The following is a 19,233-nucleotide window of genomic DNA, read 5'->3' as shown; positions in this document are numbered from 1 at the left end:
GATCCCAACCGTCTGCTATGTGAGTATGAAGAAATGGCCCGCCATATCCAAGATCTGTAGTGACAAAAGAAAGGACAAGCACAAATGAGAGGAATAAAAGAAAAATATGAAAGTGGTATTTCAAAAAAAAAAAAAAAAAAAAAAAAAAAAAAAAAAAAAAAAAAAAGTTGTATTTGGTCATTCAGTCATGAATAACTAGCTCTCCCATCTAGTCATGAAAAGGTATATAATATTTGTATATGTATATGTATAGATTGATATAAATGGCTTTTTTCTTTTCTTTACTTAGAATGCTTCGAGGAATCTTTTCCCTCAGGACTCTCACCACGGCCCACTATGCGAGTGATGCCGCTGAGGATCGTACGTCCTACACGTCCGTTCTTAGACTTGATAGTGTTGCTTGCACTGGCACTCGCACTTCCACCTGTGCTTGCATGTCGTTGCTTTCGTTGCTCCCAGCCTTCTTTGTGGTGGTGATGGTGACGGCGGCGCTCTTTGCTTCGTCTGCGGTTGCGTACTGTGTTGTCGTCGTTGACTTCGCTGCCTGAGCTACCGGGTGTGGGTTCGTAGACGTCGTTCCATGCTGTTGAGGAGCCGCCATAAGAAATAGAGAGCGATTCAATCAAGGATGCTTGTTCGATGGATTCGGCGACATCTTCTGTGGTGGCGCATGTTGCTGTTTCAATAGAACGCTCAGTCTCGACCTTAGCGAGACAAGCGTCGGCGCGTTGTTGTAGAGCGAAGCACACGTCGTTGAAAGCGAGGAGCTCTTGATCCACCTTCTCTTTCTTGTCATCAACCGGTCTAGCGTCCACCCATAGCTTGACAAGGCTTGCCAAGTTTCTCGTGTCGTCAATCAAGTATGGAAGGCTGGGGAATCCCTCCTTAGAAGTAGGACTTAGACGGCCGAGAATAGTGACCGGTGTGCTGTAACCAGCAGGAACGAAATTGGCGTTGCCATCCGCTGGGATACTGCACACTTGGTCAATATAATCACGAACAGATTGTCTCTGCACATTGAGGAATCGGTTCATCGGCTCCATCCACTCCTCTCGCTTTCCAAAGTTGGACAAGTTCGCTAGCTTTTGTAGCGCCTTGGCGATGAGTGTGAATGTTCGTTGGGCATGAGGTTCGAGGGTGGTCGCGTAGAAGGTTGAATAGCTTTGGCGATAGAATAGCTGGACAGATGAAGCGGAGGAACAGAAAGCCAGAGACTGATGTGTATGTGACAGTGCGCAAGAAGTCTCCATAGCGATCTTCAGCAACGGCTCGAATGTACTTGAGTATATGTCGTAGCTCCGGAGGGAGTCGGTTGGGTGAGTTAGCAATGCACTTCCACACTTCAGTTGTGTAGTGGATGAGCACAGTCCAATGTTGCTCGAGATCAGATTCGTGGGGGATCTTGCTGGGGTCGACTTCGCAGTCTGGGTTGATCTCATTTATCTCAAATAGCTTCTCCTGTAAGATCTCCTCCAAATACTCCTTGCCCAGGCGGCGCATATGAAATTCGAGCGACTGTGTGAGGAGAGAATTGCCTCGAAACAGCAGGTTCGCTTCTCCGGCAAGTGACTTGCTCATATCTCGTACGATGAGCTCACGATCAGTTGCAGCGTCGACAGAATCGTTGGACTTCAACCGGCTACTGAATCGATATTTCTTTATGGTGGTCTGGTTGCCAATGCCATCGATCTCATCCTCAACCAATGCCATAAGCCATTCGCTGGCGGAACCTGACACTTGGAAGATATTGAGGAATAACTCTGCCAATCGACGTAGCTGTCCCGGGAGGACCGCCGATACCTGGTTCGTCAACCCAGCCGGGAATCGGTGCAATAAGTCCGTGAGAGGTTGGTATTCCTTCGACAAAAGCACGACATGCTCATCGTGATTCACTTTGACTAGCATCTGTCCAACCGATTGGTGCTTTTCGTCAAATATCTGGAGCCATTGCTCGCTATCCTTTCCGCGGTCTAGTTGGTCGAGCGAAATGTCAACGGCACCTACCACAAACTCCTGCAGATTGCGTGTTCGAGGCAGTCCGACGGATGCTTGGAGAAGATTACTCGAGCTGTCCAGGTTCCCTTCCACTTTCTTTAAGACGATGGATAATAATGGCGTGGTTGGTGGTAAATCGGTGAACTCGCACTCCTCTCTCCAAAAGGGGTTCTTGGTGGCTGTCTTTGTTGTTGTTCGCGCCCTCACTTCGCCATCTAAGATAACTTCTGCAAGGTAGTTTCCAATCAAGGGATCGGGTTCCGTTCGTCCGGGTCGTTCTGGAATTGTCGGCTCAGTCCCTCCTCCACCGCTGGGTCTAGCCTTGATCTTTGCTTCAGTAACCCTGACGCTGATTGTCTTTTCAAGTCTGAAAACTTCGCCCTCATACTCTGATTCAATATCCTCAAGTTCTACAATTTGCGATGTGTTAGGGTCGTCAAGCCGATATATGTCGGGTACCGCAAATGCTCTTAGTAGACAAAGCCAAACTTCGAAATGAACCCGGCTGTCGAGGGCTAAGTAAACAGGTCGGAAGATAGAGAGGTGAGTAGATGTAGAAGAGTAAATTGGAAATATGGCGATGCAATATTCTTCGTCGAGTACTGTGCGGTCAAGTTGTTGAACAGCACACCGGGAAAGCTGTGAAAGGTCGATGATGGAAAGAACGGTAACATCATTCTCTGTCATGAGCTTGAACTCGCCGCTGTCCTGTAGAATGCAGGAAACTCTCCTCCAGGATGTCGTGGGTGATCGAAGGTCTCTCGTTGAGGGTCGCTTGACAATCGCCCTTGGTGAAACGGCCAAACCCTTGTCCCAGAGCATCACCTTGCCAACCTTGATGATATTCGTAGGCTTGTTCTTTTCTTGTGACCAACCATGTCTCTTCAATTCCGGCCTCATGGGCGTCACCTGGTTGGCTGGTTTCCCATTGGCAAGCTTAATACCCGTTGGACGTAATTGCTGCCAGCATAGTAAAGCTGCAAGCCACAAGTCGAACTCTTCTGTCACCAAAGGACATATTAGAATTTCCACTGGAGGCGACAGGCAAACCAGCTCCAAGCATTCCTTGGTTAGTTCGGGATAATCGACAGGGAGGACCCTGCAGCCGCGCAGATCAGAAACAAGAGGGATATGAAAGGGTCCATTCTGCCCTGAGTCAAACATGAGACAGCCCTTCTCCTCTTCAATATAAGCTACGCCACTATGCCAAGGACCGCCCGTTTCGCCTTGATATTCGATCTCGCCGCGCATTCGACCGCATAGAGTTCTCATAAGAAGGAGAACCTTGTTTGCGTCATCGGTGGCTATGGGTAATGGGAGTGAGTCGACGGTAGGTGGGGGAGAAATGAGAGGTGAGGTAGGCCTGGATGACTGTCGCTTCATAAGTCTTCTTGACTTTTTGTCTTTTGTTGGTACTAGTGATTCTCGCCCCGTTATCACAGCGTGATGTAGCGAGTCTAATGAACTGAGCTGTGGCCTTAGCTCATCTGAAGGATGTAATGACCCCGATGAGCTCACACTGCCAACCCGGTGCCGTTCTGATGTCGGCGGTGGTACGCTTCTTTGTGCCAGCATAGAGGTATCCATCGTGCGCGTCCTTGGCCGGAGGCTACCGCTCGTATGCCGTAAATGCTGTCTGGGAGGGCTAGATTCGCTGCTCTCGTACGACTCGCTGAAAACCTCATTAAAAACCATGCCTTGTCTTCTTGTAGGGCCCGGAGGTATAGTCCGGGGCGAACTCTGCTGTGAAGAAGCACCTCTCTGGGACTGTTGAGACTCAGCAGTGACACTGACAGTTGGAGGCTCGACAGGATCGGGTGTGACAGCGCGAACGGTGGAGGTGGCATTTATCAGCGTATGGCGAAAGGCTGACCGCAGGTTGGATGCGCTGGAGCGCTCCATCTTTGGGTCCCGGGGTAGGTTGAGGTCGGAGGTGGAGGCCTGGTTCCAGGATGTGGCATCACTGGAGGTGCCAGATCGTGAGTGGTCTTGTTCGTCCATGTTTGGCGGTCGTAAGCCTAAGCCATTGTGTGTCCACGTCCACATACAAGCGCCCGTTCCGCATTGAGGAGAGACAAAGCAATAGCAGTTGTGTTTTTTGTGTGAATAGGTAGGTCGGTGCTTTTGGTGGTTGATTGACTGACGGGTGGAGGTGTCGAGGGCTTTCTTTGTTGCTAGTCAAGGGAGGGGATTTTAATCGATGTGATGAGTTCGAGGGTGTTGACCTCGGTAATTAATGGCTTGAATATGGCCGTCGATTGCAGCAAGATAAGTGCGACTATCTTGGTTATCGTCAGATGCAGTATCTGATTGTTGAGATGAGGGATCTCTCGCAAATCAGTCAATGACTGGTTGCGGGGAGAGGGCTTGTTAGTCTAGAGTCTGGGCGAGAATCGCAATAGAAGCTGGGAGGGGAACACACCTAGCACACCTCTAGTCTACCTTACACAGCAGCTGTATCAGTACAAATCCACTACAAATGAATTGGATATGCACTACCTAATCGACCCGATAAAAAATGAAGAACTAGTCAAGAGTAGGAATGATCCAATAAAGGAACAAGTAGAAAATAGGTAAGATGTATGTGAATAGATGAGGATAAGTGCGGGTGCGCTCAGACAATGGATGGGGGGAATTGGAGAGAGATTAACAAGGCTAAATTCAAGTTAAACGTCGCCACACACGCAACGCACTTCAGCGACACACTCACTTTAAGTTAGTGAACGCCTCTTGTCTAGGACCTAGGTGTCTGTGTCTTCTGTAATAAACCCAGGCACCTCCACAGAGGAACCAATGACTTTGCCTGTCCTTAAGCTCAGGCTTAAGCGCAACTGGCTGGCCCTTGTATCTCCAACCACCCTTGAACGCTGTCTGTCCCAGAACTTGGCTTGACTTGACTTTGACTTGTAGGGGTCTTGAAAGGGAAGGGCTTTTGACAGGATGAAAACAGCCCGGGTCTGCCTTGCTTGGGCGATATTAGACAGGAATACGTATTCTGCAACTGCCGGAAATTTAAACCATAATATCGTGAGATAACCTCAGGGTTGTGCTCTTTTTTTTTTTTTCTTTTCTCTCCGGTTTGCATATGGCATATGGCCAGGCACATTTTGTAATCAGGTCGACTGACCTGCTTCTTCTGTCTTGGATCCGGCTTCGAGAAGCGGGGGATAGCTAGGGACGGTTTTCGCTGCCGATCACAGCGCAGAATGGAACGCCATGCAGCCTTTTCGGCTTTAGTTTTCGGGCGAGGAACCATGTCCAATCGTTTACTTGAAGAGAGATGCCGAGACAAGACGGGCCGTGACGATACCTAACAAGTACCTAAGCTATCGTACCTAATTCCGTCAAGACACTATCAAGTACCTATCTCAGCTGCTGACGAGTCTCTCTGTGACTTGTCTCAACTACGCTACGCAGACCCAGTCCTCTTCAACTTCATCTCATTCCCTTTCCTTCCAGAATCTCAGACTCAGACCCGACGCAGTGGGGGGAAAGCAGAAGCAGCAGGGTCTCCCTGACAGATGTGCCCTGCAAGTCGGATCCCACTCTAAAGACCTGGCCTTGTCCCGGGCACGCAACGCAGCACGCAACGCAACAGTGGAGGACAAGGACAAATTGTGGAGTTGGTTAATGGAAGAGAGCGGATCTTCTTTGATAGAGTTACAATGCTAAATTAGGAAGTGGCCTAATTCCTTTACCGTGATTGTATGATTACAATATCAGCGCATATGATGTATGTAGACTACGTATGAAGGTAATAGTCAACTGAGATATTACTAGTATTGAGGCCGCCTTCTAAGGTGGTGATCCAGTTCTCATTTCAGAAACGAAACCTTGCTGTCCTCAAAGCTTCTCTGTATCATGCACTGAGACTCTGTCCGACATGAGAATGGAACCATGGACCCGTCAGACTGGTTGTGAGTTGTTCACCTGATTGATAAACCAACACCAACAGCAGCACCAACAGCATCATATCTCACAGCGTCACATCAAATCCCCTGCTCCCAAGTTTCATCCCAAGTCGTCCAGCGTTTCCAGTGTTTCCATCAAATCCCGGGCTTTCACCCTGTCCCGCCGAGCCAGGATCTTCGGATGCTTTCCTCCCTCCCCAAAAGAGGACATTTTTTGGATGAGCTTTTCCAGTAAAGGTTCTTGTTGCGATTGTGCAAGTAAGCCGACCCTTACTCCGTATCCTGGCTGCAGACCCGCTAGCTAGGGACAGGCCTTCAGATGATTAATGATGGTCGATCCAATCTCAACGTTCGTTAGGTTTTCATGGAGAGAGCTGAGCTGACTGTCAATGACTCGAGTTGATGATGATTCTCGGTGACGAGATGCAGAAATGAGTGCCTCAGAGGCACGCGGGACAGGGAATCCGAGTTCCTAGCATGACAAGGCGCAAGCCATGAGACGGTCATAACATGGGAATAGTCAGAATGTCACCCGGCAAGTATCAGTTTTCGCCCGCAACGACGGGCTGATATCCCACGCATCTAAGTTAGCTTCTAGCATCAGTAAAACTCAAACTTGAGCGCCGCTAGTTCAAGAGCTCTCTCGGAACGAGCTTCCTAGCACCAGACTTGATCACATTTCCCATTAAAGACAATCTCTGAGTGGTTCAGGGTACGAGATCTGCAATCAAAAGCATGCCGGGGTTGATGACAGCCAAGAAGCAAGATCAAGCTGACAAAACCATCAGCCCAACGGGTCAAATCCAATGAGATGATGGGAATCCGTGTTCCTGGCATTATCGTAGAGAAACTAAGATTTGAGGCCTGCCCCGTCCACATGGATATCTTCTCTTGTGACCAACAGTTCTTGGCAAGGCTAACAAGGAACTCCTCAAAAGCAAATAGGGTCGTCAAAGCGTTCTCCGTGGTCTATCTCCGATATTCACGATACTAGTTACCTGTGTCCTTACTCCTCTTTTCTCCTGAAAATCTTATCCGGATAATGTCTATGGTTACGGGAATAAGTCGACGCTGAATTGCCGTTCAAACCCCTGAGCTTATGATCCAACGCCCGCTGCTGATATCAAGCATATGCAAGAAAGATGTGCATAGAATATGAGGCTGTTGGTTCCAACAACACTGGGTTTGCTGTCCCGTCCCGCTGGCGTGGGACGATCCACGTGTGGCATCTAAAAAAACTCTCATCTCCATATTCTTTGCTTTTGTTAATGCCTGAGTTCTGAGATGGATCTTACGTGTCATCGGGGAAGCCCTGTCTTTTGAGTCCGTGCTATCTGTATTGCTTCTCCATGAGTCACCAATGTTACCATGTATCTCATCCGTTGATGCAATCCTTGCTTACACGAAAGTCGCATCTTACCTCCAAAGCAATTGTTTCTTTTTTCAACATCAGTCAGGGGTCAAGACCATTGTCGACGTGTTCCAGCGTGAGAGAACCATTTTCGAAGGCCGGGGACCAATCATTCGAGAATAGCATGGTTCTCAACTTTAAAACTTGCCTGACATGTCCCCATTTGTAACCTCCTTTGACCCCAGGTAATCAAGCACAGTCCTTCTCTTGACATAACCCAAGAGTCTTTCGAAACATCAGCTCACAAAGTGCAACAATTCAGGCAACACAGGTTTCCGAATCACACCGCTTCTATTAACGAGCGTCTATTTGATGAGCCTAATTGTGTTTCCATGCATAGCCTTCTTAGGGCTTCGTCATGATATTATATCCTTGTCTCATGTGGTGCCACGCAATCGGTCCAAGTGATTTATATCAAAAAAGGAAACCTTCTTAATCCTCCAAGATATACGACTGTCAACAAGGGCATAGAATCCACATGTTGCTTCTTGAGGCCAGCAACAAGGTTACATCTCATATTCTAGAAACTTGTACCATTGCTCATGAGACGAAAGCCCCACTAACCAGACCATGCTGAAGACTACCTATGATTTCACCAAGAGAGCTACAGACTTCTTCATCATGGTCCACAACAGCTGCAGTCACCGTTTCAGAACTTCCTCATGCCAAGAAAGGTCATATTCGTGCTCATCTTGTGCAGAAAGACTTCCATTGATCGACAACAAACGCGGTATTGGTTACACATAACATGTTAACATGCCATCTCCCTTCTCTCAACGTCTGATGCTCAAACTTTTCATGGATATGACACAAAATCATGATTCACCGTGTCCCTTACCCGCAAGAAATCACCCAGGCGAAAGTAAACCGAGCAAGATGTTGAATACATAACTACCAATTTGGGCAATTTCTTTGTATTTTCTCGCGTCAGAAAAGAAGATGGAAAAAAGACCAAGAAAGCATGATATGTGCATGGTGCTTGTATCGCGCAAAGTCTCGACGCCTGGTAAAAACTCTCTCTTCCAACTCCCATTGCCAGATCCCGGTATCCTCATTCTCAATCCCTCCGAAAAAATGTCGATCCCCGTACGGTATCGAAGTCGAATAGAATAAAAAAAATAACTAAAGTCACCAAATTGTATAAAATATTGCATTTGCTTTGTGGATATCATCATTTCTCCTTCTCGAATAGCGTACTCCTGTCGTGCTGAAAATGCAATTAACGAAGGTGAGTTGCCTCAATTGGGCTTGCAGGACCGCTGCGAACATGGCTCAGATCACTGCTACCGGTTCGTCGTAGGGCCTGGCTCATTGTCTCGATGTTCAGATCACCCCCTGAAGGGTTGAGCTTGAGGTTGTTTGTGCTTGTTGGGCTACCAAGAGGTCTTCGAGTCGGACTCAACTCGATACCCTTCATGCTGCCAGGGTTGCTTGTGGGAGGGCTTGTCTCGGGTCCTTGGCTCGACACGGGTGATCGAATGGGCGAAGGCGAACGGTTGACCGCTGCTGGGAGAGACGTAAGTCCTGCGAGGTGGATGCTGTCGCGGGAGCTCGCAACACCCGAAAGAGGGTTGTGTTCAGCCTGTACAACGTCGGCAAATGAAATGAATGAGAGCCGGCGGACATCGGAAGAGTCCAGGGAACCGTAGTTGGAAGCGTTGTCGGCCGAGACAGCCTCTCGGTCAGCAAAGGAGGCGAGCTCGGCTGCCCACTCGCTGGCTCCAAGGTCGTACGAGGGGAAAACATTGCTGGTTCCTGTAACTGTCACAGCGGCGGGTTGATGCGAGCTGTGTGTAACAATCTCGACTGTATCGGGGTCAAGCTTTTCGTTCGTGATGGCCTCGGACGCATCGTCAAGGACGGGAGGAATGTAGTTTTCGGTCTGAATATGTGTAGGGATGGCGGGAGAGTTGGGCTTGAGGACAGTGCTATCCTGAACATCACGCTCAAAGATCTGTGATGTGGCTGGCGAAGAAAGTCGTGGAGAACCGGTGAAGCCGCGACCTGGAGATGAGGGAAGAGTAAAGCTCTGCTCGCTAGCAGGAGGCCATGACGGCTGTTTCGAGGACAACTTGGAAGCATCTCGAGATAGAGATGGGGTGGCAGGGTTGGAGTTCACGTTGGCAGGAGTTTGTGACTCAGAACGAGACTCCGATTGGGATTCAGACTTGGAGTTGGTTGTGTCGGGTTTAGAGTCAGACTTGGTAAGCACAGAGGATTTCTTCTTGCCGAGGCCGAACAAGCTACGCATCTTGCTCTTCCCGTCCTTCTTTATATCTTCTCTGTGATCGGCCTCGTTGCTGAAATCGCTGGCTCGGGGGGTTGAGTCACCTAACCGTTGATCACCAACAGACTCAGTGTTGGCGAAACGGTCATCGCGGGTGATGGGGGCTGCTTCGGCAAGACTCATGTTGACAGATGAGCCCAGATGTTAACCGTTGGAGGTTAAGCGTCGTCAACGGTTTTCGCTGATAAACTATATACGGGAGAACGTTTGCTGCTGCAAAAGATTGTATGGGACTGCCCAGTAAGGTCGAGTCAGTAACGAGAGTCGTGGAATGCAAGTCTAGAGCGGCAAGTGGGAGAGCAACGACAGATGACAGTCAGGCGGACGGGCAGCAGAGATATTTAAGTAGCGGGTGTGAAGTATCGGATGAGCAAGTCGGGAAAAGCAGAAAAAAACAAAATCAGATGTGATGCGACCTTGTGTAACTGAGACTTTTTGACTTTTGAGTTTGGCGTCAGTGCTGCCCTTTGGATGAGGGTGGGAGAAACATTGAATATTGGATTGGAATAGATAGCACCTCATGGAACTTACCTAGGTATATCTGCCCTGTAAAACAGTCCGTAGCTCCTGGTACAATACTGGGGACTCCGTAAACAAAGACCCGCAACGGCCAGCGCTAGCTCTTAGGGACCTGCTAATCGCGGCAATGCCGTTGTCCGCTTGACGCCGTCTCGGTCTGAGGGTCTGCGTGATGCACTTGGGTTTTTGTGGCTGATGCTCTAGAGATTGGCCGAGACAATGATTCCAAGATTTGGTCGACGAGTTGAAGAGACAGAGACAGAGAGAGTCGGAGATAGACAGATTGTGGGTGAGTTAAGTGCAATGCTCGGGGCCGGCAGGGCAGAGCGGGCTGAGACTTTGGGCGCGCTATGGCTAGGGCTGTAGCGTATTCGTAGGTGCCAAGGGAGGGAGAGAGAGAGAGAGAGAGGTTTGGAGGCGCAAGCAAGCGTAAGGTACTGACTGACTGTACTGTGCCTAGGTGCAGGTGCGTGCATGTACGAAGACGATAAACTAAAATAAGTTTATTGCTTTTGCCGGATGTCGCTCGCCTCGTTGCCCGTTGTTGGTAAATTGCAAGGATCTTTCGAGATGGATATTCTATTTATTGTCTGCCGAAATGAACAATGAAAGGGAGACAAAAGTCAGAACTCGAGAAGGGGGGAATGATGCATTAATGGATGAGACGAGCTTCAAAAGGCTAAAGAAAAAGGTATGTGAATGGAATTGATAATGACTGGGGGGGCTGACGGGCGGCGTAGGTGGCTTTACAATTCGTTTTGGAGGTCAAGTCAAGCTTCAACTTTTCCCAGAGATCAGCGCACTTTTGATCAAGGCACGGGATCAACTGAAGGCGGGATGATTGCACTATCCAGGGCATTTATGGGGCAATTTATGTGAGTCGCACAGATGAAAGCCTCCACCGTCTGCAGGGACGAGAGATTTAATTCCATGGATCCAATGTAAACGATGGGAAAGGGTTTTGAACCACGGGACCTTTGCCAGCCAATTTGGCCAACGGACGATGGACGATGAGCAAGAGAGGCATTATTAGCAAAACCTGCTAAAAACGGTAGACATCGAGATGCCATGTCGTAAAAGCGATACAAGGCCACAGACTGTGACCACGTTTTAGCATCTCGTCCTCCCAGATGCTCTTCTCTTTCTGTTGGGTCTCCATGTTGTGATCCTACGTTTGATGTTACGTCTGTCTGGTATCGTGCAGCACCAATGCATGCACTCGACATGGGACTCTCGTCAATGCAAGTCAGGCCTGTATCAAAGGGACTTTCTCCCAATAGTACCAAGGTCAGCCCTGGGCTGCCTATCTCAGATGCTGAGGGACTGATCCGATGGGTTCAAAATATCCCTTCTCACCTTGCAATGACATGATATTGCTTTCGCTCTCTCCCTCGTACGTACAGTCACAGCCTTGATAACATGTGATGCTATATCAGTCTTTGTCACTCCATTTCCCCTTCAGCCTGCATATTCTCGCTCTGCCTTGGAACAAGTCGGTTGGGTGTCCATGGTCACCAAGTTGGTCACCTCTTATCACATCCCATTACTGTCAATCACCAACCCGGCTACAGCCCCGCTACCAACATGGACCTCGTGACGACTCCTTCAGGGCACTTTCTTCATCTTGCCCTGGCGGAACAGGCTAATAAGGGATAAAGATCCGCGCGTATCTGCATCAGAGTAATGACCAACGAAGAGGGAGAGGGAAAAAGTCTGCCCTGCTTTACCCACCGTTGATTGCTTTTTTGGTCCCAAACATCAACAACACCAAAAACCCAATCTGAGATGCATCATTGGGCTTCCAATTCAGCCCCGTTTTGGCTACTCCAAGCTCTGACAGGCCCCATGTGCCGACCCTGTTGACCCCTTTTCCCCTGCTATAATTTGCCACTGATAAGGGTGACTGATTGATCTTCCACAATTTCTCCAGTTTCTCTGGAATTTTCTGTAGATCTCCATGGCCTTGGAGAAATGAAACAAGGGACTCGTCAGCATGAAGTTTCATCTCATTGCGCCGACTGCATGTAAGCGGGAGTTAATAGCCGCGAGGGGTCAATGTCGAGGGGCATTCCTCCTGGTGAAGAATCGACGTCATCAGCTTTCAAGTTTGGAGCTAAGAGGAGAGCCCAAGAAGATGATCATGGGTCGGCCCATGCCATGTGACTTTGAAGCTGGAACAAACACGTGACTCGAGTCATTAGGTAAGCGTAGCTGTGCACGGCAGAAACTTCAGATCTCCGACTTCAGGTAGTTTGCAGGGTCCAGCGGTAACCACACGATACGCCAATTACCGTGGCCAATCGCTCTCAGCCCGGTCCTCGAGGTCCATACAAAGTCAAATCACATCTCCGGTCACTTGTGCAACTGTTTTCTTGTCACGGGACCCTCGACGATAGCCCATCAAGTCACAATGGAGTTCCGAAGCCTCATTCGACCAGCCGCCAGGCTATTCAGCCCTCGTGCTGCCCTTCCTACCATTCCTTGCCGTGGCCACAAGACAACAAGCCGAACGAAACGATCTCTAAAGATTGCTCCTCACGAGTCCTTTCTCCCAGACCGAAAGGCAGCCTTCCCCGCCTCCGACTCTATCATCTACAACCCTCCTTCTTCCGAGGCCTCTCCTCTTCACACACCTTTCATCTTCCTCCCACATAGCGACCCTCGCCGTGCCGCTCTCACACGAATGCGACACACTCCCGGCTCTCCTCTAGAACCTATCGCAACCGGCAAACTTGCCCCAAAGATGGACTATCCTCGCCGCAATCCTGTATACAACCTCAAGGCTGAGGATATCAGGGAGATGAAGCGACTAAGGGCAGACGATCCCATCACATGGAGTGTGAATAAGCTGGCTGAAAAGTTTGGCTGCTCGCCTGTTTTCGTCAAGATGGCTGCTCCTGCACCCAAGTCATATCTTGAGGGTCTAAAGCGCAAGCAGGAGAGAAGGGAATCACGATGGGGTGCTATTCGAACCGCCGCAAGAGAGGACCGCAAGAGGAGGACAGACATGCTGTACCGTGGCGAGTTGTAAGGAGTTTATTCTTCGATGTGTCGTTGTGGTAGTCTATCAGACTTGTACAAACATGGAAAATCGTCTGAGTTGATGTAGGATTATGGTCATGGAGAATAAAGTGAAATGCGAATAGCATTGATTCCGGCCCAACGAGAGGGCAAAAATCTGTATAATTGCCAAATACCAAAAACCCCTCGAATACAACGGCCTCTTGTATTTTTGACCCTTGTCTCCCTATCTCGTGTATCATGAATGGCGTATGCCCGTTGAGTTTATGACATTCAATGCCCAGCAATTCTCCAATTGTGTCCCATATGTACCCCTTGTTCCCAGATAGCAAGCAATTAAAGCTAATCCAAGAGGTCGATACACCTATATACGAACATTCGTAAAACCAACCAATAAAAACTATACGAAGCAACTTTTGTTTTAATCCAACTTCATCTCAGTCGATCTAGTAGTCGACATCGATGTGCGGCGGCTTCCTCCAGCACTTGAAGACGAGGAAGACGGTGGCTCATTCAAGAGATCCTTTTCACCAGGAATCACACGGTTACACCAACCGCACCACGAACGACGTTCTCCTCTAACCTCTCGGCCGAGGATACGACTACCGCTGGTGCGCTCATCATCCCACTCAGGGACACAATGTCCAACACGCACCATGCGAACACGTTTGCGCTTCACAACACCACCAATACCCTCGATCTCATGACGAAGGTATCCAGGGCCAAGGGACGGCGATGGTGTGCGCTCATGTGTAAGACGGAGCTGGTCGATGAGTGCGTCAACCGGAGCTTGTTGCGGAGCCGGAGTCGGAGCCACATTGCCGTCCCGGGCGTCCTCGGCGTCGCAATCTACCTGATGCTCGACTTCTTTGGCGGCACAGCAATCTTCTTCGCGGCCACATACGACGCCACGAACGCCCTCGCCAATGCCTGTTCCAAGACCGCCGAGGACCTCACCGTACTGGTTTCGCCAGCGCCATATACTAAGCCCATCGGTCAGTAAGAGAGCAAGGTTACTTGAAATATTAATACACACCGCTGATAGTCATGATCTGCGGCACGAATGCTTCGCCCACATGGTTGGCATAGCCAAACGCCCTCGTCGGCGCACTTACAAACGTCTCGCGACACCAACTCAGATGACAGTGGTACATCTGAATCTACTGGCGCCTTGATAAGAGTGGCTATAGGTGCGTGAACACAAGGTTTGCAGAGTCTCCTGTGCCTCTCCTTGAGGGCGACGGAAGCTGGTGGCTTGATGGCGCAGTTCTGCAGAGTAGGTCAGTAACACGCGATTGGGCCAAAACTCGGCAGCTCGCAGGTCGCTGTACATACCCGGCATATCACATCGCCGCATCGACGGCACTTGCCAACCATATCGCGAGCGCAGTCGCCTGATTTTCCATTGTAACTGCGCCCGTCTTCCATGTAGAACCAATTACCAGCGCGAGCGCGGTAGCGAAAGGTTTCGGAGCCATCAACGGGGACTTCTTCGTTTTGGCAGTGGAGGGTAGAGTTGATCAGAGTAGTACGGTACTGAATGAGGCCATGATGAATGAGTCGACAGGTACGCGAAAGAGCATCGAGGGTATTAAGGTCGATGGAAGCTGCAATGGCTTCGACAACACTATTTGGAGGGTTAGTGGGAGTTGTCATGACATGTCGAATTCGGTATTAAACGAAGCACCAGATATCATGATGAAGGTCAACAGCTTCGACCACGAATCACTCAACGAAATTGGACAGAAAATTGATTGAGCAACGGATCGCACTCACGGATAACACTGAAAGGCGTTGGTAATAGGCGCCTGAAAGGTAGAAGAGTCCATGGTGCCTAGTGGCTCTGGGTTATACAAAGAATGAGGCCAAGGTCCATTCCGGCTGTTGGCAGACAACAACTGGAGTTTCCTAAGAAGAAGAAGATGCTGATCTTTTTGAGAAAGCTCACTCTGCTGGGGGTCGTCATGATGAAAAGGACCAGGAGGCGGAATAGGCGGCACGACCTCATGATGAGGTGCAGAAGCGGCACGAGGATCGTTGACGGTAAAGCCGCCAGGGCCCGCTCCAACATCCTCGTCCTCCTCCAAATCCACAAAACGCGCCATGGCTTGTTTTGGGGGTGTTTCTTTTGTTTCTTTTACTAGTGACTTGCGTCTTGGCACAGTAGGTACAGTGTGAGCCCACGATCCCCAGGATCTGATAAGCAGAGGGGATAGGATGGGATGGGTAGGGGGGCTCGAGTCGGTAAGAGGGGGGTCCGAGAATGATAGAACCGGATGTCGAAGGCCGGAAGAGGGCCCGGGATGCGGAACTTTGACTGATCGGGGCTAGACACGGCAGAGAAAGGTATGCAGGAAGATAGAGAGAGAGATCGAGAGTAGGTATGAAAAGAGAAGGTGATGTTTAGTTACAGAATAGGACTAATGATGTCTGCAGGGGGAATGAACTGGAACTAGAATTGGAACTGGGGCTATGATGAGTGAGAAAGAAGTGGGTTATGTTATGTTATCAATGTCACCAACGGAGGCCGGGAGTTGATGAAGCGGGGAGACGGAGCGGGACGAAAGAATCACGGAGGTAGAAAGGAAGAGTGAGTTATGATATGAGCTTAGAAGCAGCCATTGAAGCTGCAGAACAGAGTCGTTCTCAGTGGATCTGCGTAGAAAGATTGTGAGTGAGATTAGTAGATGGAGTGGAATGTGAGTGAGTGAGCAAACGAATGAGTGAGTGAATGGTGGCAGTGAGATCGATTGCATCAATGAGATTCGTCAATGATGCGTCAGTCACTTGATGCCAGCCACAGCTCGACCCAGACTCGAATCAAGTTAGATAACGACCACTAGTATATCTACGGTAAAGTCCAGGACCAATTCCTGAAGCTTGTCAGAATTGCCAAGAATAGCATAAACCCTCGAGTTCAAGAGCCCGATTCAAACCTATCATGGAAGCGAGTCTTGTCGTGTCTCGTCTGCCCCTCTTTGTTCCCGAGAGCTCAAGTGGATCTAGTGCTGTCAACTTTTTTAACATCCATGTACATTGTACAGACAATGCGTATATGGATAATCCGGCGGTGACGGCTATGTCGTGCTCGAGCTGCAATGTAATACTATTACACCGAATAAGCAAAACAGTACAAAAATACCACTCTCTCTTTGCGGGCTTGTGCAATGTCACGAGGATACCCCACGTGTTTTTTTTTTTTACCCGTCATGAGACGAGAAGAATTCACTTGTTTGCATCATGCCAATCATGCAGGGGGTTCACCGTTCAGTTCCCAACAACGCATCTCGTTACGTACAACAACGCTGTATTCTAGAAAAAAATGCCCAGGTCTAGCTTGGATTGCATCGCAATGTGCGAGCAGAAAATTGCGACACGGCTGTTTAGATCGTTCCGGTGTCGGGGCCCATGACAATCTCATCTTATCAATCTAATCTCTCTTGCAGCCTACCCCATACCATCATGACTTAGAGACCTATTAGGAATAGTTGGGCGGAGTTGTTTGACAAACAGATATTCTGAAAAACAGGGGACTAGTTCTTTTTTCGATCTGAGTTATTTCTTTTGCATTGTGCGTGTAAATGGAAGGATACGGCGTCATATACCCCAAATAAAGGAAGTGTGCCAATTTCTCTACGTGCAATTACCTTATTAGTACACCACTCTCATAGCATTGTTTTCACTCATTCAGTGTTAAAACTTCTAAACATGGAAAATGCTGTCTTTTAAATTAGCCTTAATATATGCCCCCAAAAGCAAGAGTTGGAATTTCGAATGTCCGTTGATAGGTACTCACCAAGATATCATTGTAAACCTCAACCAACAGACTGTTGGAAATGGAGTTTTGTATGATCCATCCACCAAGCAGTCCAACAGCCATGACATGACACTTTTCAAATCCGCAAACTTCTCTAAAGATAATATTTTGGAAACGAAAGATGAAGTGCCCCCCAGCGAGCAGGCTTCGGGCCATGGATGTACGAGGATCCAGAACATGTCTCAACATCTGGCGTCAGACAACGACCAGCTTATCAGAGACTATCTATCAAGCATAAAAACGGTATTTCCCAAATACCCTGAGTTTCTGAAGGTATCAAAACCGACAACGCCTTTACCAATGTTTCCATGATTCGAGGAGGATCAACCTGGGCTGCTACAACCGATGCAAATCATGTACCAGCATTTGATCAAGAAGCAATATTTCAAGTAGCTTGGGACAAACCGATGCAAAAAGAATGAGATTCGAAATCCCCTTGAATGACAATTGACGATAGAGTAAGACAATATCCCAATATTGATCTATGCGTGGGCGGACATCCTCTCAACACGATGGAGGTGGTTGAATCACGAGCACAACTATCTCAGTCTTGGCCATGCAACTTCAACCAGGGCTCCGGAGCACCTTTGAGTACTGGTTATTCTTCTAAAGAGGTTGATATTGGCGAAGTAGAAGAGGACGCTGCTCAATTGTGGGGTGCTGTTCTGTCGAATGATGGCGACTGGGACCCAACTATTCAAGGCTCGAATGGCAAGCTCATGTATCCTCTGAGGTCCATTCGAACAGTACTGAACGGATCATTCGCCATCGCTCAGATGATCATGACACGAAGCTATGGAGTAGTATGAACTCCTACATCATCTATCGCCGCCCGTGGTTACTTGTCTGACTACTGTTATCTCCACGACATTGAAGATCAGAAGATAGTAGCCTCCATGGGCGCAACACTAATACTAGCTGCCAAACATAATAGCAGGCCTATTGATTACCGTATTTTCGTATGGTAAGGGCGGGAAGGAATCCAGATGCAGCAAGCCGTATCCCATGGATGAGTCTTAGACAAACTCCTTACCCTCAGCTGCAACCCAGGAGGGACGAAAGCCCTCATGTGCAGCATCTTTGACGAACCTGATCTTGAGTACAGCATATGTGGCATCTGTTTACAAGGTTCCTTTGTATTCTTGAACCAATTGAATAATGGCAGTGCCATTTTACGAACCCTCGTCAGACGCGATCGGACATTGGTGCCCTTTGGGTCGGTGCCTTTAAGACAGGTGCACATTCCAAAGGCTTGGAAAGGGGCTCAAGCCTCTTGATGAGATCTACACCTCAGTGTGGCAGCCTTGACAGACCCATCTATGTCTTTCATTAAAGAACCAATTTCAGCCTCTTCAGGCCTGGAAGGTGAAGTTCCTCATGCAGGCGAATGCCGGTTACTATGCCTGAGCCACGGAAGTTCCTCCACAAGCTATCCCAATGTTGCCTTTCAATGATCTGGATTCACAAGGCTGACTGATACTAACATGGGTGTCTGTGAGCATGTACTTTGTGGAGAAGGATCACCGTCTTGTGTATCTCGGCTTTGCAGGGGCTGCATGGATATCTAGGAACCAAGCAACGAGGAACTAACGCTCGCAAACTGTGACCTCGTTCCGCTTGAAGTGAAGCCCAACAACCGAGCGTGGTGGATTTGTTAATATTGGTTCGGAGGATCAAGACTCAGAGATAGTAATATGGAACATATGCATATGGGTACGGGGAGCAAGGAAATATTAGACTGATATGAGATATCAAAATAAACCTAGCAGAAAGTATCCTGAATGTATCCCAAATCACCTAAGTCTTTTTATCATTTAGGATCAAGACCCTGAGTTTTCTTTCCTCCCCTAGGATAGATTCCGTGTCGCTGAAAGGGAACCTCGAGAGCATGCTTGGACAGATAATTTTGAGGATGGCGACGACGATGACGTTTCCAACAAGCTATGCTGGCTCTACGACAGGGATGACAGGTGTTGATAGACGTTTGCTGAGGGCATCAGCTCAAATATCAAACTCAATATGAGCAGACGTAGGATTCAAACAAAACAAACTCCAGTGATACACGGCCCATATAGTGACGCAATTTCCGAGATATCCGCATCCAAGGCAAATAGTATCACAGTCTCAAGTTCCCGTAATTCGAACAATATCGAGCCGCGTCAAGAGCAGAAATCATGTTGATATTGATTACGAAGGATCATGAACCCCCATCCCGTTTCATGAAACAGAAACAAGCCGATCCAGGGAAATAGCAAACAGGATGAGTAGCTGC

General features: G+C 48.7%; 5 protein-coding genes across 8 annotated transcripts; 2 read left to right on the top strand and 3 right to left on the bottom strand.

The window, feature by feature from the left end:
• Positions 1 to 166: 166 nt before the first annotated feature.
• FVEG_03085 (hypothetical protein) lies at positions 167 to 5,029 on the bottom strand. 2 transcript variants are annotated; one of them, XM_018890666.1, is made up of 3 exons: positions 4,706 to 4,729; positions 4,418 to 4,650; positions 167 to 4,343 (listed from the first exon to the last, which is right to left on the bottom strand). In XM_018890666.1, the coding sequence occupies exon 3, from the start codon at positions 4,039 to 4,041 to the stop codon at positions 994 to 996; it is 3,048 nt and encodes a 1,015-aa protein (XP_018747016.1). In that variant the 5' UTR covers positions 4,042 to 4,343; positions 4,418 to 4,650; positions 4,706 to 4,729; the 3' UTR covers positions 167 to 993. The 2 variants fall into 2 exon arrangements, with proteins under 2 accessions (XP_018747016.1, XP_018747015.1); XM_018890665.1 differs by having other exon boundaries at positions 4,418 to 5,029.
• A 2,547-nt stretch (positions 5,030 to 7,576) lies between these two features.
• Positions 7,577 to 12,243, bottom strand: FVEG_03086 (hypothetical protein). Of its 2 annotated transcripts, none has more exons than XM_018890667.1 (2): positions 10,136 to 12,243; positions 7,577 to 10,043 (listed from the first exon to the last, which is right to left on the bottom strand). In XM_018890667.1, the coding sequence occupies exon 2, from the start codon at positions 9,725 to 9,727 to the stop codon at positions 8,537 to 8,539; it is 1,191 nt and encodes a 396-aa protein (XP_018747017.1). In that variant the 5' UTR covers positions 9,728 to 10,043; positions 10,136 to 12,243; the 3' UTR covers positions 7,577 to 8,536. The 2 variants fall into 2 exon arrangements, with proteins under 2 accessions (XP_018747017.1, XP_018747018.1); XM_018890668.1 differs by having other exon boundaries at positions 7,577 to 9,837.
• On the top strand, positions 11,821 to 13,556 carry FVEG_03087 (hypothetical protein). The gene has a single exon (XM_018890669.1). The coding sequence runs from the start codon at positions 12,534 to 12,536 to the stop codon at positions 13,152 to 13,154; it is 621 nt and encodes a 206-aa protein (XP_018747019.1). The 5' UTR covers positions 11,821 to 12,533; the 3' UTR covers positions 13,155 to 13,556.
• FVEG_03088 (hypothetical protein) lies at positions 13,243 to 15,865 on the bottom strand. Of its 2 annotated transcripts, XM_018890670.1 has the most exons (4): positions 14,921 to 15,865; positions 14,480 to 14,771; positions 14,181 to 14,413; positions 13,243 to 14,127 (listed from the first exon to the last, which is right to left on the bottom strand). In XM_018890670.1, exons 1-4 carry the CDS (start codon positions 15,247 to 15,249, stop codon positions 13,566 to 13,568), a joined length of 1,416 nt encoding a protein of 471 aa, XP_018747020.1. In that variant the 5' UTR covers positions 15,250 to 15,865; the 3' UTR covers positions 13,243 to 13,565. The 2 variants fall into 2 exon arrangements, with proteins under 2 accessions (XP_018747020.1, XP_018747021.1); XM_018890671.1 differs by having other exon boundaries at positions 14,480 to 15,865.
• Positions 15,866 to 17,473: 1,608 nt separating this feature from the next.
• Positions 17,474 to 17,770, top strand: FVEG_03089 (hypothetical protein; the record flags this gene model as incomplete). The annotated part of the gene is made up of 1 exon (XM_018890672.1): positions 17,474 to 17,770. The coding sequence occupies one exon, from the start codon at positions 17,474 to 17,476 to the stop codon at positions 17,768 to 17,770; it is 297 nt and encodes a 98-aa protein (XP_018747022.1).
• Between the last annotated feature and the right edge of the window lie 1,463 nt (positions 17,771 to 19,233).

This window comes from Fusarium verticillioides, chromosome 5 (genome assembly GCF_000149555.1).
Source record: "Fusarium verticillioides 7600 chromosome 5, whole genome shotgun sequence".
Classification (NCBI taxonomy): Eukaryota; Fungi; Ascomycota; class Sordariomycetes; order Hypocreales; family Nectriaceae; genus Fusarium; species Fusarium verticillioides.
Note: the sequence above shows the minus strand (reverse complement) of the source record. Positions and strands in the feature narration are given on the sequence as shown.

What these genes read in the sequence shown, in the direction of transcription:
- FVEG_03085 (XM_018890665.1), bottom strand. Translation starts at nt 4,041, where the DNA reads ATGTGGACGTGGACACACAATGGCTTAGGCTTACGACCGCCAAACATG.
- FVEG_03086 (XM_018890667.1), bottom strand. Translation starts at nt 9,727, where the DNA reads ATGAGTCTTGCCGAAGCAGCCCCCATCACCCGCGATGACCGTTTCGCC.
- FVEG_03087 (XM_018890669.1), top strand. Translation starts at nt 12,534, where the DNA reads ATGGAGTTCCGAAGCCTCATTCGACCAGCCGCCAGGCTATTCAGCCCT.
- FVEG_03088 (XM_018890670.1), bottom strand. Translation starts at nt 15,249, where the DNA reads ATGGCGCGTTTTGTGGATTTGGAGGAGGACGAGGATGTTGGAGCGGGC. An exon ending in AACGCCTTTCAGTGTTATCC is followed by an intron (nt 14,772 to 14,920) that starts GTGAGTGCGATC and finishes CCCTCCAAATAG; the next exon opens with TGTTGTCGAAGCCATTGCAG. An exon ending in GCGGCGATGTGATATGCCGG is followed by an intron (nt 14,414 to 14,479) that starts GTATGTACAGCG and finishes CCTACTCTGCAG; the next exon opens with AACTGCGCCATCAAGCCACC.